At 46.2% G+C, this 14,414-nt stretch overlaps 1 protein-coding gene across 1 annotated transcript; it reads right to left on the bottom strand.

Annotated features, from left to right (window-relative positions):
• Positions 1-3,395: 3,395 nt before the first annotated feature.
• On the bottom strand, positions 3,396-8,799 carry DUSP2 (dual specificity phosphatase 2). Its single transcript, XM_048513530.1, has 4 exons — positions 8,292-8,799; positions 6,880-7,007; positions 5,780-5,999; positions 3,396-4,998 (listed from the first exon to the last, which is right to left on the bottom strand). Exons 1-4 carry the CDS (start codon positions 8,677-8,679, stop codon positions 4,784-4,786), a joined length of 951 nt encoding a protein of 316 aa, XP_048369487.1. The 5' UTR covers positions 8,680-8,799; the 3' UTR covers positions 3,396-4,783.
• Between the last annotated feature and the right edge of the window lie 5,615 nt (positions 8,800-14,414).

Below are 14,414 nucleotides of genomic sequence, written 5' to 3'. Positions count from 1 at the left end.
GCCCAAAGAAAAGGGGTAACTCTACATGAGGCAGTGCCATACATTCTCCACATCCGGGCCTCCTTGCGCAGGGTTCAGCAGAGTGGAAGTTATGAAGGCGTGGCGCCACTTCCAAGGTCTGAATCTGACAAAAGCAGCAATCCAAACCAGCTCAGCGCTGGGTCACAGGAAGTGCTTAAGGGGCCTTAGCTAATTCAGGCTGCCAGAGAAGAAGGGGGAAGCTGGAAGATCTTAATCACGCCAGAGACAGACACAGAGACGGCAGGTGTAGCTTTGCATCTACGCAAGGCAGGATGTTGATGGGTTTCCAAAGCGGCAGAGCTTAAGTGCTGGGCTCTGCAGATCATCAGCTAGTGGCAGGTGGCTGGCGGGTGGATGCAGCTCTCTTTGTGTGGCCCTGTTTGACCTGGAGAGAAAAAAGATTACAGAATGTATCTCTCTTCCCTCCACACCAAGACCCCATCTGTCACTCACGGCTCAGTCCTCCTGCCAAACACCCCCTGCTTTGGATCCTGGTCAGAAGGAACGGCACTGGTAGATGGACAGCAACCAGATAACATCCAGAGATGGGCTGATGGGTGATGCTAAAGGCCTGCTGAGGTTCCTGGCTTGGAAGGGGAGGACATCAATTATTTTCTAGCAGCTTCCTCAGCTGGCTAAGTCAGCGTAAAGGCAACAGAGCTGGGCTCAGGCTGTTTTCTCCTTCCAGCCATAGCATATTCTGCTGTCCTTTAGATCAAACCTGGTTTAGACCAAGCAATGGCAAAGGACAAAAGATTCCCGGGTTCCAATCTTTCCACACCCATGAACTCACTGAGGGCGTACAGAGATGCTAGTTTGATCAGAGAGTTGAAAGGAATTTGAAAAAAGGATCATGGCTCATAGGGTGTACACTCATCTCACCCTGACCTTGATGGCCCAGTTTAGCCTGAGTTCACTGTATCGTAGAAGCTGTATATCTTGAGATCTTTTTTAAAAATGTAATTTCTATATCGATATATTGATCAATCACTATCTCAATGTAAACATAATAGCACTAGTCAATTCTTCCAGACATCTGATTTGCCCATGCATTGTGCCCCCCACCCCACCCCGTTGTCCCTATTCCTTCTCATTGATCAACAGACTGGGACATCCCCAGCCCTCCTAGTTTTACCCAAGAAGCAATCAGTTATTTGAGACCACGCTAGGAAAAGGCTGTTGGTCTTGATGCTCGGCGTTTATAGCACATCGGGAGAGGAACGATCGGGAACCTGGGGAGTTTAGCAAAAGGCAGCACACTTGGTCCCTTTGTGGTTCGTGCTCCACTGTGACCCACCTCCCCCCATCACTGCCTGTCATGAAAGACAATCCGTGATCTGGCAAAGTTTGCAGATGCCGTATTCAAGTCTTTTCTGTAATCGTTCGCCTTTTTATATTGATAGTTCCATATATTGATATGAGAATGTTAAAATTAAATTATAAAATTAAAGCACACATATATGATACGGAACCCGCAAAGCAAATAGAGATCTGGGCCCCCTCCCCTCTGGACACGATGCAAGAAGCCAACCAATGGGCAATGTCTGTCCCACTGCAAATAGGGGAGTGGGTAATAAGACTGAACATGCCCTGAAACAAAGACTCCACAGCGAATTCTCTTTGGGGTCATGGGAAGCTTGCCACGCGTAATTGGCCTGAGATAATCTTATGTGAAGACCTTTCAGCGCCTGAAAAATGCTGCAGAAATGCAGTTTTCAGAGCATGTGGTGTCCTTTCCAAATGCACCTGCACGCAGATACTCAAAAACAAGAACTTACCGCTTCAGTTTGTACACCACTTTTTGAAACATTGACCCTTTCAGCATTCCTTCACATCAGCTTTCTCTCTAAGGGCAGGAAATGCGAAGGGCAACCGCACCAAGTCTATTTTGCTCGTACGTAGATTGGGCTCGTAGTTTTTATCTGAAGCCAATGCTAAATCATCACATATCCAACAAAAGTTTTCTTTCCTGATCCTTCTCTTTCTGAAATGGCTGTATCTGGGTAATGAACTTCTAACCTAGACTGCCCAGTAAGTAGAACCGTTTTTCATATTCTCGAGTTCTCCTGTGAGAAAATATAGTAGCGAGCACATCCTTTGCAGCTCTCCAAAGCTGTTTCTGGTCCCAGCTGCAAAACTCATTTTAAAGTAGAACTTCAGTAGCAGAATGGAAATGATTGTCAGTGCAGAAAGGGGAAAATGGCAAAAAGCCTAATCTGGGAATTCCTTCCTGCTTTGCAGTTCTTAAAGGCACAGGGCTTGCCAGGAAGCTGTGTGTGTCACCAATTCACTGCTAACTTACGGCAACCCCGTAGGGTTTTCAAGAGAAGAGACATTCAGAGGTGGTTTGCCAAGGGCTTCTTCTCCATGAGCTGAGAATGTTCTGAGAAAACTGTGACTAGCCCAAGGTCACGCAGTAGGCTTCATGTGGAGGAGTGGGGAATTGAACCCAGTCCTCCAGAGTAGTCTGCCAGTTCTTAGTCCCCATGCCATGCTGGCTGTCCTAGGAAACAGTGAGGAGCCTACTATTCAAGGGTTTTGAAACTTTTAATTGAAAAGAAATATTCCTTTGATAGCCTGTTCAGTGCCATCACAGTGAAAGGATAAAGAAAGTTCAACTTCCCCCTTGAAAACCTCTATCTAGACGTATAGCATAAAAATGATTAACAACCCGTCACATACTGGTTGATGATTAAGCCTTCTTGGGAAAGGCCCTCCTGCTTGCCTCCGAGTTCTGTAAGGGTGCTGGACCCATCGACCAATCAGTGTTGGGGCATCAACGTTGTGGAAGTATTTTCTGAAGCTGAATGTGGTGGGTTTTCCAGGCTGTGTGGCCGTGGTCTGGTGGATCTTGTTCCTAACGTTCTGCCTCTATGCATCTGTGGCTGGCATCTTCAGAGGTGTATCACAGAGGGGAGTCTGTTACACACTGTGTCCAGTATGTGATACGCCTCTGAAGATGCCAGCCACAGATGCAGGCAGAACATTAGGAACAAGATCCACCAGACCACGGCCACACAGCCCGGAAAACCCACCACAACCAGTTGAATCCAGCCATGAAAGCCTTCGACAGCCTAAAGCCAAAGTTTGATGCACCTGAGCGAGTATACCCCGAACACCAGGAATCACATCTCTCTCTTGAACACCTAGAGCAGAAAGCTTCTGACATTAACATTTCAGATACAAGCTACAGCTGAGAAGGGAGGGACGAGTGGCTAAAACACTTGGCCTCAGGCTGGAGAAGGGGACTATACAGGGGCAGCAAAGAGTAAATCCTTAAAATGGGGCAATGCAAGCAATACCAGCAGGAAACTACGTTTGCAGAACTGAAAGATACATAAAATGACAGGGAATAATTTCAGGGACTCAACACACATTATAAAAACGGTTCTTTTATTGCAACAGCTGATAATAAATATAAAGTGCAAGAGACATTTAAAATCAATGTCAGTTGATAACAAAATTCTCCTAATCACAAGAATGTACAAACTGTATATTGCTCGATGTGGGGGAAGGGGGGAGGGAATGATTCTGGCCACAACCCACCAGGAAGTTCTCCTGCACTAGCCTTATCAAAAGGCCTAGGAGCGGGGCTTCCCAGTGGTTTGTGCCCACTGTGGTCCAAGACAACACCTTGGAGGAAGGAAAATAAAGTTTTCTTTGGCTGCAAAAGGTGTTGTCTGTTCTCAGTGCACTCAGAGCAGGAGATCCGTCCCTGCAGAACAGGAGGCCGGCTGGTTCTCCCCAGGTTCATTTGACCTGCAAGGAAGGCTGCGCAGCATTGTGGCAGCAAATACTCTTTTCCTGCAGTTCTGGGGTGGGGGACTGTTGCCCTGCATGTCTCCCTTTTTCACAGCATATATGAACAACTAAAATTAGTAACAGAGAATGCTTGTTAAGTCATTGGTTGACTTATGTAAGGCTGGTGATCAGAGAAGCAAGTGGATTGCACCATGTGCTCTCGGGTGGGACATGAATGATGCAGTGTAGAATAGAATTTCTTGAGCCTGATGCTGGTGTTGGATGGTCAAAGAAAGAGGATTACCCAAAGAGGCAGGAAGAAAAATCACTTCCAGTAACTAAAACCCACAAGCTGGAAAGATCAGCAGAAAAAAGTGGTATACCTCAGCTAGAGGTTTACCAGGCCATCCTCTCCACTGGCCACTTAGAGAAATAGACTGAGCTATTTCCCCTATTAGCCAAGGAGTTTACTGGATCACCTTCTGCTAGTGCCATTGTCTCAGCTTAGCCTACTTTACAAGGGTGTTGGAAGAAGGGAGAAAGGTACCTGCCTTGGTTACCTGGAGTAACCCCAACGGGGCAGCTGTAAAATTAATTTGGGGACAACATTGATTGACATGACAAAATATATATATTTGGATTTCTTTTACAACTTCAGTGAGAGAGTTCTGGCCTTACAATGATTCACCAATGGAAGAACTGGGACAGCTCCCCCTCCACACTGTTTAGCCCACCCTGGACTGCTCTTATCCACGATATTTATTGTGCAGTAAGCAGGTGAAGAGCAGGGTAGTTTAAAACAGCCAAGGGAGAAAGTCTTGTCTGGCTGCAGAAGGGGTTCCCCGCCCCAAAGGGATCCTCCAGCATAATTTAGTGCAATCAAGAAGTGGTATTGTCCCAGGTTACTGCGCCCCCATAGGGATGTAAACAGAAACACGCGTATCAGTCTCTCTGTCCTTGGAAGAAGAGTTTCTGCTCTCTTCCTACCAATTGGCTTTACAGGCAATAAGGAGCCGCTGAGCTAATGGCACAGCACCTCGGTCTCGAACTGCAAGAGCTGCCCCATGAAGCCAAAATTGGGTGAGATGACCCCACGCCGCTGCTTGACAAAGTCAAAGGCCTCCTCCAGGCGCACCCGGCGGCTCTGGATCAAGTAGGCAAGGCAGATGGTGGCGGAGCGGGAGATGCCAGCTTGGCAATGGACCAGCACGCGCCCACCACTGTTTTTGACTGAATCTGCAAAGAGGGAAAAGGAAGAACAGTCAGTTCAAGTTTCCAAGAGGCTCTATTGCTAGCAGTGATCAATACTGGAATGCGCTCTAGGTATTTCTATCTCCTTCCAAACAAAGATATGACTACATGGCAGGGATATGCTTATGGGTCTAGAAGAATGGACAGGGGATGATCATACAGCAACTGTGGGGTATCAGGCATTTTACTATGCCACATTTATCCTTTACCCCTCAGGAATGGTGTCCCACATCTGGACTTAGCATCTATCTGGCCCAATATTTTATTACAAGCAGCCAACTGTCCCTAAGAAACGATCTAGCAATACTTGTAGGCAGTCGCTTCTTTGGACCCAAAAGTATACTGCATGCAATCTAGGAGCAATGTAGTTCCAAAAGAGGTCACAAACCAAGTTACTTTGTGAAGATGTTTTAGCCCACAAAGCAGTGTTGTGTGGTACTCTGTTCAAATCCTTGTCCATCCACATAGTGGATGACTTGACCAGGAATACATGTTTGGCTTTCTCAGCATCACCGATGCCACAGCATTAACGATATTTGAAATTCAAATTAAGAGTCTGCTATAAAAATCAGCAAGCTTTCCAAGTTTTGCAAGCTTTTCCCACTAGCGAAAGAGCTATCTGAGGCAACATGAAATACGAATGACTGTTTTATCACACTTTTACATCTGCTTGGTACCCACTAGAATGGTCTGGTTGTTGGCAGAGGCTTATGCAGGCCTCATGCACCTTCACTCTAAAAAGGGTGTGCAGAAAATAAGTACCTACCAATGAAGCTGATGGCTTCCTGGAACCAAACGCTGATTTCAGCCATGTGGTTGTCCTCCACCGGGATGCTCTTATAGAGAAATTGTCCTTCAAAGTGGTTGGGGCAGCTGGAGGACACATTGAGCACAGCAGTGATCCCCAGGGACTCCAGAACCTCCCTGTTGGAGGAGTGATAGCAGCTGCCCAGATATAGAAACGGAAGAATCTCTACAGGCCCACCCTGCAGGAGAAAAAGAGAGGACCCATTAGACATCTTTGCACTGATAATGCAGGTCTGTTCAACAAAATGATTCACAGGGGTAAGGTTAATGGAGCATTCAAGGGCCAGGTGTGCATATGCCCTTCCATGTAGTAACACTTAATTCACTTATTATTGGATTTACACCCCATCCCTTCCCATCTAAAGACAGTTATAAGAGTTACAAAAGGAACAGACCTTCCCTCACAAAGTAGATACACTACGATACATCCTTTCTTCTCTGCCTAGCTTCCCATAAGAGTCAATAGGTGAATTTAGAAATAAGAGAGAAAGATTAAATCCCCTGGTTTCAAATCTACCCTCAAAGACCGATGAAGGAAGATGCTGCAAGGATGAATAAAGAATTATCACTATTGACTTAATTAGGAGATCACTCAGCTAATTAAAATATTCACTGATTAATTGTTGGGGCCTGGAATTAAGAACTCTCCTGCTTATTTTGAGACTATTCTAATTCTGGTACGTCACTTCAATGGGAATGAATTGGTTAAATTATAAGTTTATGTTCTTCTTTAGGCATCTCCAAAAGATGGAGACATCACCTATATTGAAATGGCAAATTTGTAAGAGTTGATAATTGTTGTTACTTGCTCTAAACCTCTGAGACAGAGAGGACAATCCTATAATACAGCTTTATACCATCTCAGCTGTATTTTGTCTCACAAGCAGCAATTTTACTAAGTTACTCATGGAACAAAGACTGGGCTGTTCAGTTAAACAGCTTGGAATATTCGTTGTTTTAAGCAGCTGTTCTGGGAACTGTAGGAATGGGGGAGTGTCCATAAACCCCCATCTTTTCGGCCCCTCAAATTCAGGCACAGGTCACATCCTGAGAACTCACCTGGTCATACAGGGGAGTGATTGCTTCGTTGCCGTTGTCTTCAGGGCTTCTTAGAGCTGGAGAAGGAGTCGACATAGGAGTCTCAGAGCAGAGTTCTGGGAAATTGGCTTGAAAATTCTCAAAGCCACCTAGAAGACACAAGTTAGAAGACGGTCTGTTAGCACATCTCACTGGGGGGAATGTTACAAGCTGCATCACAGGGTAATGCCAACATTTGTATGTGGCTATATAGCAAGAGCAAGGAAACATTTTGAAATCCATCCAAAGTTGGTGAACTTATGATGTTTTCCAGCCATAGAATATATTTCACAGTTGCTACTAGCTCAATATCGTAAGATAATCCATATCTAGTAATAACAATATTTGTGGTAGGAAATAGAGCTATGTTATCTGGAGGGTAGCCAAGGATGAGGTTTTAGGATGCCAATGTTTGCATGCCTTTCATGAGGCAGGGTGTTCAGTCTAATAAATATGCTATTGCGGGGAGAGATACTGTGAATTTATGAATCCATTATTGCCAAGGCAGACATTTGGGAGACAGCTTACTTCACATGAGCAATTTTACGGTTGGAACAGCACCTTAAAGTGCCCCAGAGAAGGGGATCTGTACTTTTCCCAGCAGTGATTTCATATTAAATCAAATTCAGTTATTGTTACAATGCTCACAATTAAGTTTAAGCATCCCAGAAAATCAGTGATAAGAAGTCAGTAGAAGTACAGGTGCAAATTAACAGCCAGACAGCAGCTGTGATCCACTGCTACTGTGGCTGCATGTTACCTCCCTTCCTATTTTTCTTCCATTCTACTAATTTCAGATGTTGCTAAATTTAAAGGGGCTGGGAGAGCAAGACTTAAATACTTAACGTCGTTTATTTGAATAGCATAAATCTAAGATTTTTAAAGAAAGTAAAAAAGAAAAAGAAAAATAATTAAAATTATTCCCCCAAATGCCAAAGTCAAATCTGATTATCTTCTTTCACTTGCAAAATGAACACTTTTTGAAAAACACTTGGACTAAGTACAGGCCAGCATGGGAAGTGTTGAAAGTGTTCACCCAATGGTCTGCTGGGTAATTGACTGTACCAAGGTGAAGGGGCAACTACTGTCCAAGGACACACCATACCCCTTTGCAGAACGGAGCTGGGGATTTTACTATGTAACCATACCCCAATGTAACTGGCCCCGTTCTCTGAGAAGGATCTGTCTGCTGCTTTCTTCCTACAAGCCCCAACTCAAAGCCACGGAGCTGAAACACTTTTATTCTTACACTCGGTCCAAATCAAGCTCAAAGCACAGCCAGCACTCCAACTGTATGCTCCTAGGGGCAGGGTTCTGATGCTGTTAAGTAAAGCCCAGTGTGCATTACTGGATGCCTATGTTGCTGCCGGGGAGCAGAGAGCATCTTTTTTTACCTTTGAGAAGGTAAACGCGCGAGGTCCCAGATCTGTCCTCCAACAGAAGCGCGTTCAGGAGCAACCTGGCCAGGCTGTCCGGCCGCAGCGTCGCCACCGAGCCGCTGGCCTCGTCCAGCACCACCAAGTGGGTCAGCTCGCCCTTGCGCAGCCGCCCCAACAGCGACCTGTCCGGTACCAGCCAATCCAGGCTAACCCCGGTCCTGCCGCGGGACCTGCGCCGGAGCAGCCCGTTCCAATGCACGGGCCGGGAGTCGACCAGGTGCGCCTGGCAAAAAGCCAGGAAGGGCCGGCAGTCCAGCACCAGCGTGCGCCCGTTTTCATGGGGGTCGCGCAGCAGACGGGCCAGGCTGGCGCTTTCCAGGGGCAGCACTTCCTCGATCACCATGGCTGGAGCGGGGCAACAGGCAATCCGAATCAGCGAAGACGCGGCGCAAAGGTGGCGCAGAGGGAAGGGGAGAGGCGCCCGTCTTTGCGCAATCACACCAGTCCCCTCTGCAAGCGCTCCGCCACGTCGGGTTGCTGCCAAGGTCGGCGCGGGCGCTTAAATACGCCGCCGAGCCCAAACCGCTTGGAGGCCCGCCCCGGCAGCCCAGATATGGAGGGCTGCGTCACCAAGGAACTCCCTTGTTTGGGCACGGCCCACTCACGTGTGGGGAGCCGGGCCGATCTCCGGCCGCTGAAGGGCTGTGCGCGTCCGGCTGGGAGAAGGAGGCGACGGGCCAACTTCTCGGGAGGCGCCCATCTGGGTGGGAATGTTTACATTCTCGTTCGGAGCGGCGGCCCACACCTATAAATATATGTCTCGGGATCTTCCTGTGTGTGTGCATGAGGGTTTTGTGTTTTGTTTTTTTGGGGGGGAATTCTGGGTACTTGAGCATCCACGTTCCTGTGTGTGCATCAGGGAACGACAGGGTTGGAAAGGAGAAAAAGGCCAATGAGTTCATCATTCTCTCCCGGCTTCCCCCACATCGAGCAATATACAGTTTGTACATTCTTGTGATCAGGGGAATTTTGTTTTCAGCTGTTGGCCCCGCTCATTATCAGTCCTAGATGAAGCAATGCGGTCCCCTAGCAATGCAAGGATTGGGGGAGATGTCCTGCAGAGAAGGGCATTTCTTTTGGATGCTGGATCCAGTGTTGCAAAGCACAGGCCAACTAGATAGGGCGATTGTGCCCACAGATGTATTTCCTCCAGATGTGCCACTGCTCAAAATATTCACAGAGCTGAATCCTAAATAGAATTATGAATGCTAAATCCATTAAAGTCAATTTGTTTAGAAGGGTGTGATTCTGCTTAGGATCAAACTGTACATTTCCCCGACTTAGATGGGTTATGACCACAGCAAGATGTAACTCCTTTCCCTCAGCTTTACTCCAAGGTCGTTATTCTAATATTGCTCCTCTTGAGCGACACTGCCTGTTCTGTCTCCATATACCAGACTCGCTCATGTCTTGCTTCACTGCCCTCCTAAACATAATAACCTTAGATCTGATCTGGTTGCATTATTTCCTACAGGATTTGCGTCTCTTCCAGACAAAATAAAAACGATTAAGTTACTGAATAATCCTGAGGTAGAAATATCCGAAGCTGTAGCCACATTCTTAATACATGTTTTGCATGCCTTGTAATAATGTTCTTTTAACTGTAACTTTATTTAGTTTTAACTGTTTTGGGGTGGGTTTTTTTCTGAAATCTGACATTTCCCATAAAGTGGACAAATATTCTGCCCAAACTGTTTTTTCGTGTCTACAGGGTCAAATTATGCTTTCTTATGCCAAGTTTGATGAGTGTGAATGGACCATGCCACATAAAGAATTCCATATCTCCTCCTATGACCTCAAAGCAGTACTTTTCAATAGAGCTGGTTCAGGTGTCACTCACTAGCGTTCCAAGTCACGAGAATTCAAGTTATGTACATACATGAACCACTTCTTCATTTAATCATTTTCCTTGTTAGCAAGCGAATCTGGCGATAGAGTCCTGTCCTTTTTTAATCTACTAAAACAGGCTGTTCAGGCCAAAGGAAGTTGCTTACGATCCATCACGATGAGGTTTGTATCCCACCATATCAGGATCATATAACTATTACACCATGAGGCTGGTATGTCCCATATACCAGTTGTTTGCTTTTTTCACACATCATGTAGCAAGCCAACACGTGCAGGTCCCATGGAAAGAAAACATTAGTTGTATGTACACATCAAGTTGTATGTACACATCATTAAGGCAAATGAGTGAACTCCTGCACCCAGCAGGTGGCACTACAATAACTAAGACACACCAACACTTTGATGCTAATTTAAAAGCCTTCCAAGAAGTCTGGACTGAGGACATAGTTGGTGCAGTATGGTTCTTGTTGCTTCCTTTGGGGTGTGTATTCCTTCCTATTTTCTGATTCTGTGCCATGCTATGGGCTCCATTAGGAAGAATATCATGTGCCAGGTTTTGATCTCCATTCTACTCTCCTTGGCATAGCTGAATCTTGGATTGCCAGCTTGGCTGTAGTCACCAGCTGAAGCAAATTCTGAGCATGATTCCAGTAATTAAGATTTTAAACTGATGGTACATGAAGGGCAGATAAAGGAAAAATTAGCTGAAATGAACATTAAAACAAAGATTATAATACTACATTTCTTGTTTTAAAAAGAGACATATGTGAGGAGAAGGTGCAGTGGTTTCAGGCTGAAGGAACAGAGGTTTAGGATGGATATCAGAGACATTTCATAATTGTGCCCATTGGAGAAATCACCCAAACAGGTCAAAAAACCCCTTCCTTTGAGAAGGGGCCAGGTTAACATGGGGGCTTTCCCCACTACAGAAGGGAGCTAAGGTAGATTCGGTTCCCTTCAGTGGAGGGCGATTCCAGGCTGTCCCCACAGCAACTGAGTTGGCCCCCTGGAACCGAGCTAAATGGGCGGGATCATCTTGGTGCCTGTTTCGCTCCTTGATCGTGATTGGTGCTTGTGTTATGGCAGGAAACGGGAGCGTTCTTTTTTTTTACAATTTTTACAGTTTACAGTTTACAGTTACATGCGCTTTCTGCGCGCCACGACTCTCCCGTTCTGCGCATGCCACAAAAGCGGCTCGTGATTGGTTGAACGGATGGGGTGTCGTTTTGATGCTTCCCTACTTCGAAGCTTCAAAGCAGTATCGACCTTGTTCCGGCAGGAAAGTGTAGTTCATAACTGCGACAAGGATGTAGCAGTTCTGAGGGGGGGGGGGGGGCTGAGACAAAACAATGTTGAGCTCAGTGGCAGTGGGGATTCACTGAGGCGAACCTAGGTAGAAACCAGTTCAACTCTGTCAGTGGGGAAAGCCCCATGTATAAGGGGTGATCTGGGTCGTGAGAATTCTATTACTCATTATGCTATGACTTCTGATATACAATTTTAAAAATCTATTTCATAGACTAATTAGTCTTTCTATAAGGTCATCAACACACATGGGGCAACAAGATGGAGGAATAAGGGACAAAGGAATAATGGGAGGAATAAAAAGGGGGGTTGAAATGTTTACGTTTCATATCTCTCTTAAAGGAGGTTGAAATGTTTCTGTTTCAAACCTTTCCTTTCTGAGCCTGTGCCGAATTAGCCTCACAGCTCTTTTGGAGCTCAGTTTTGGCTGAACACTGGCTCATTTCATCTCTTGCCAAGAACTTTCTATGCTGCCTTCCCCTTATCTAAACTTTTTCCTGAGGAAAGACTTGTAGTGAGGTCTCTCTTAGGTCCTGGATGGCTCTTTGAATTTTAGTGCTAGAAGACAACAGCAGAAGTAGGCGACTGGCTGGCCACTATCTGAAATAGGATGCTGAACTAGAAGGACCACAGGTCTGATCCAGCAGGACTCTTCCCATGTTCTTATGACCTCAGTGCTCTATAAAAATGTCTTCTTGAGTAATTTAGCTGACCCTCTCTCCAATTTTAGTGCCCATGAGACAAGAAGGGTAGTAGAGAAGAACAGCAGGTGGAAAAATGATTCAAGATGAACACACAGGAGAACTACCTGGTCCTTTCAGAAAGGGAGAAATTGGTAGCTAGAATGCTGAGCTGTCAAATCTTGCACACAGGAAACCAGGAGCAATAAAACAATATGTTATATTGACTTTTACAAGACTCATAAAGGTCCATATTGGGCACCATTTAGCAAGCAACCTCTGCTGTTACCGAGTTCCACTGCAGCATTTGTGATTTTGGAGAAAAAACTCTAAAACTCAAAAGAGGCACTGCTTGCCCCTTTTTCACTGAGAACACAAGGAAGCAAAAACACATCCAACATTAGAACCTCCATTATTTTTAGAATGGGAGCTGATAACAGTTTTGGTTTTAATTTTGGGTGTGGTTTTGGGGGTTTGTTTGGTTTTTTGGCTACTACTGGGCAGCGGATACACCATCCCTCACTGGATTCCAGAGAGAGAGAGAGAGCCAGAGAGCCAGAGAGAGAGAGAGAGAGAGAGAGAGAGAGAGAGAGAGAGAGAGAGCTTCCAGAATCTACAGTGCAATTCCATCTCACACAAGCATATTTTCCCTCTTCCTGGGATATTTCTTTCGTCCTGGGTTCCAGGTTCCTCCAAGGATGCAACTTTAGTCCAAGTCCACAGAACAGACTCATTCATAGTAGGCCAACACTAAACTCACAGAAATACATGGCCAGCCAACCTGTCCACTGGGTACTCCGAGGAAACCCCCAAAGGAGTCAGAGGTGCAGGGGTGCCAACCAGCCCTGTCACTGCACCACCTGCCCGTAGATAAAATAGAGGGAGGAAGTAGGGCCAGCTCAAGGACATTTGGATGGGGAAAGGGGCAAGGAGGGCAAATCGTGGCTTCTTCCTCACTATAGTGTGGGTGATGAGGAAGGAAGGCTGTGACTTCCCTGTTTGGGGTGGAAGTATTTTCCTTCCTAGCCAAGAGTACCAAAATTCCCTGGGCCCATCATGGTTACCTTCTTTATTTTATCCTCACAATACCGTGAAGCATTTTAGGCTGAGAAAGAGCAAGAGATGAACAGAGGTGGTTTGCTATTGCCTGTCTCTGCAATTGCATAGCAACCTTGGGCTTGGCCTTCTCTTCCGAGTACTAATCCTGGCTGACCCAGCTAAGTTTCTAATATCAGCTGAGATCTAGTTAGCCTGGGCCATGTGTGTCAGATGATAAAGGGCTGCCCTTCTATCACCTCATATGTAGACCAGGCCTTATACAAACCATTTAAGCAGACTATTATTGGACTTGCAATATAAGATGTCATTTCCCAGGTTTGGAAGATCCCTAGGCCCAGGAAGAAATTGGGAACTCTGGGTGTCAGTGAAGCTGTGTGTGGCCAAAGGCTGCGTCCTCTGCACAGACATATGGACTTTCCTAGATCTGTTAAACCTAATGCACTCTGCCTCTAAGAGTTGACAGATACCATGTGGAGCTCAGCTGCGGCATAAGGCAGAGGGGCAACTCTCAGATCATGCAAAACAGCTGACTTGGGAAAGAAAAATATCCTGGGTTGGCCCTGCTGCTGCCCACCAGTGATGCAATGTCCCACAGAGGCTGAAATGTGTATTTCTAACCCCAGCAGCTCAGAGTTTCCACTTCCTTCCCTGCACAGTAGTGATCTACTGTGTTCCCCACCCCCAGTTTCAACTCTCAGAGGAAACTTCTCTGCTTAGAATTACTATAGTTAGTTTAAAAAGGCACCTTCTGTCATTTTTAGTTCCCCCTTTTCTTGAACTATGTTTCATTTCTCAGAAAGGATACTGATGGTACATGCTTAAATTGAATAAACATAGTCACCACAAAATTTGGATTTCTTTTGACACCCAAAGGTTGCAGTCTGTTGTATGGGCATAGTGCCGTCAAGTCACAGCTGACTTAACAGAGGCCCAAGCAATGGGCTTTCAAGACAAGTGAGAAACAGAGGTGGTTTGCAGTGCCATAGGGAGGGAAACTGGCGTCCGGGGCAAAATGGTTCCCCCCACCTCTCATGTCTCTGCCCCCCCCCCCCTTCCACTTACTTTAAAGTTAAAGGAGCAGCCTGCTCCATTCTGCAGAGGCTGCTCTGGGCCGCGGATGCTGCTCCAGGCCGCGAAGGCGGTCTGAGAGGAGCAGTAGGGGGAGCGATTCTCTGCCCCCCACACC

The sequence above is a fragment of the Sphaerodactylus townsendi genome, linkage group LG12 (assembly GCF_021028975.2).
Source record: "Sphaerodactylus townsendi isolate TG3544 linkage group LG12, MPM_Stown_v2.3, whole genome shotgun sequence".
In the NCBI taxonomy this organism is placed as follows: Eukaryota; Metazoa; Chordata; class Lepidosauria; order Squamata; family Sphaerodactylidae; genus Sphaerodactylus; species Sphaerodactylus townsendi.
The sequence above is the reverse complement of the archived record's forward strand: the minus strand, read 5'-3'. Positions and strand labels throughout refer to the sequence as shown.

Bases quoted from the DNA above. Each gene is read 5' to 3' on its own strand.
- DUSP2 (XM_048513530.1), bottom strand. From the start codon at position 8,679: ATGGTGATCGAGGAAGTGCTGCCCCTGGAAAGCGCCAGCCTGGCCCGT. The intron at 7,008-8,291 runs GTAAAAAAAGAT...TGTGTCTTCTAG, and splicing joins GCGCGTTTACCTTCTCAAAG to GTGGCTTTGAGAATTTTCAA. The intron at 4,999-5,779 runs GTAGGTACTTAT...CCCTCTTTGCAG, and splicing joins GGAAGCCATCAGCTTCATTG to ATTCAGTCAAAAACAGTGGT.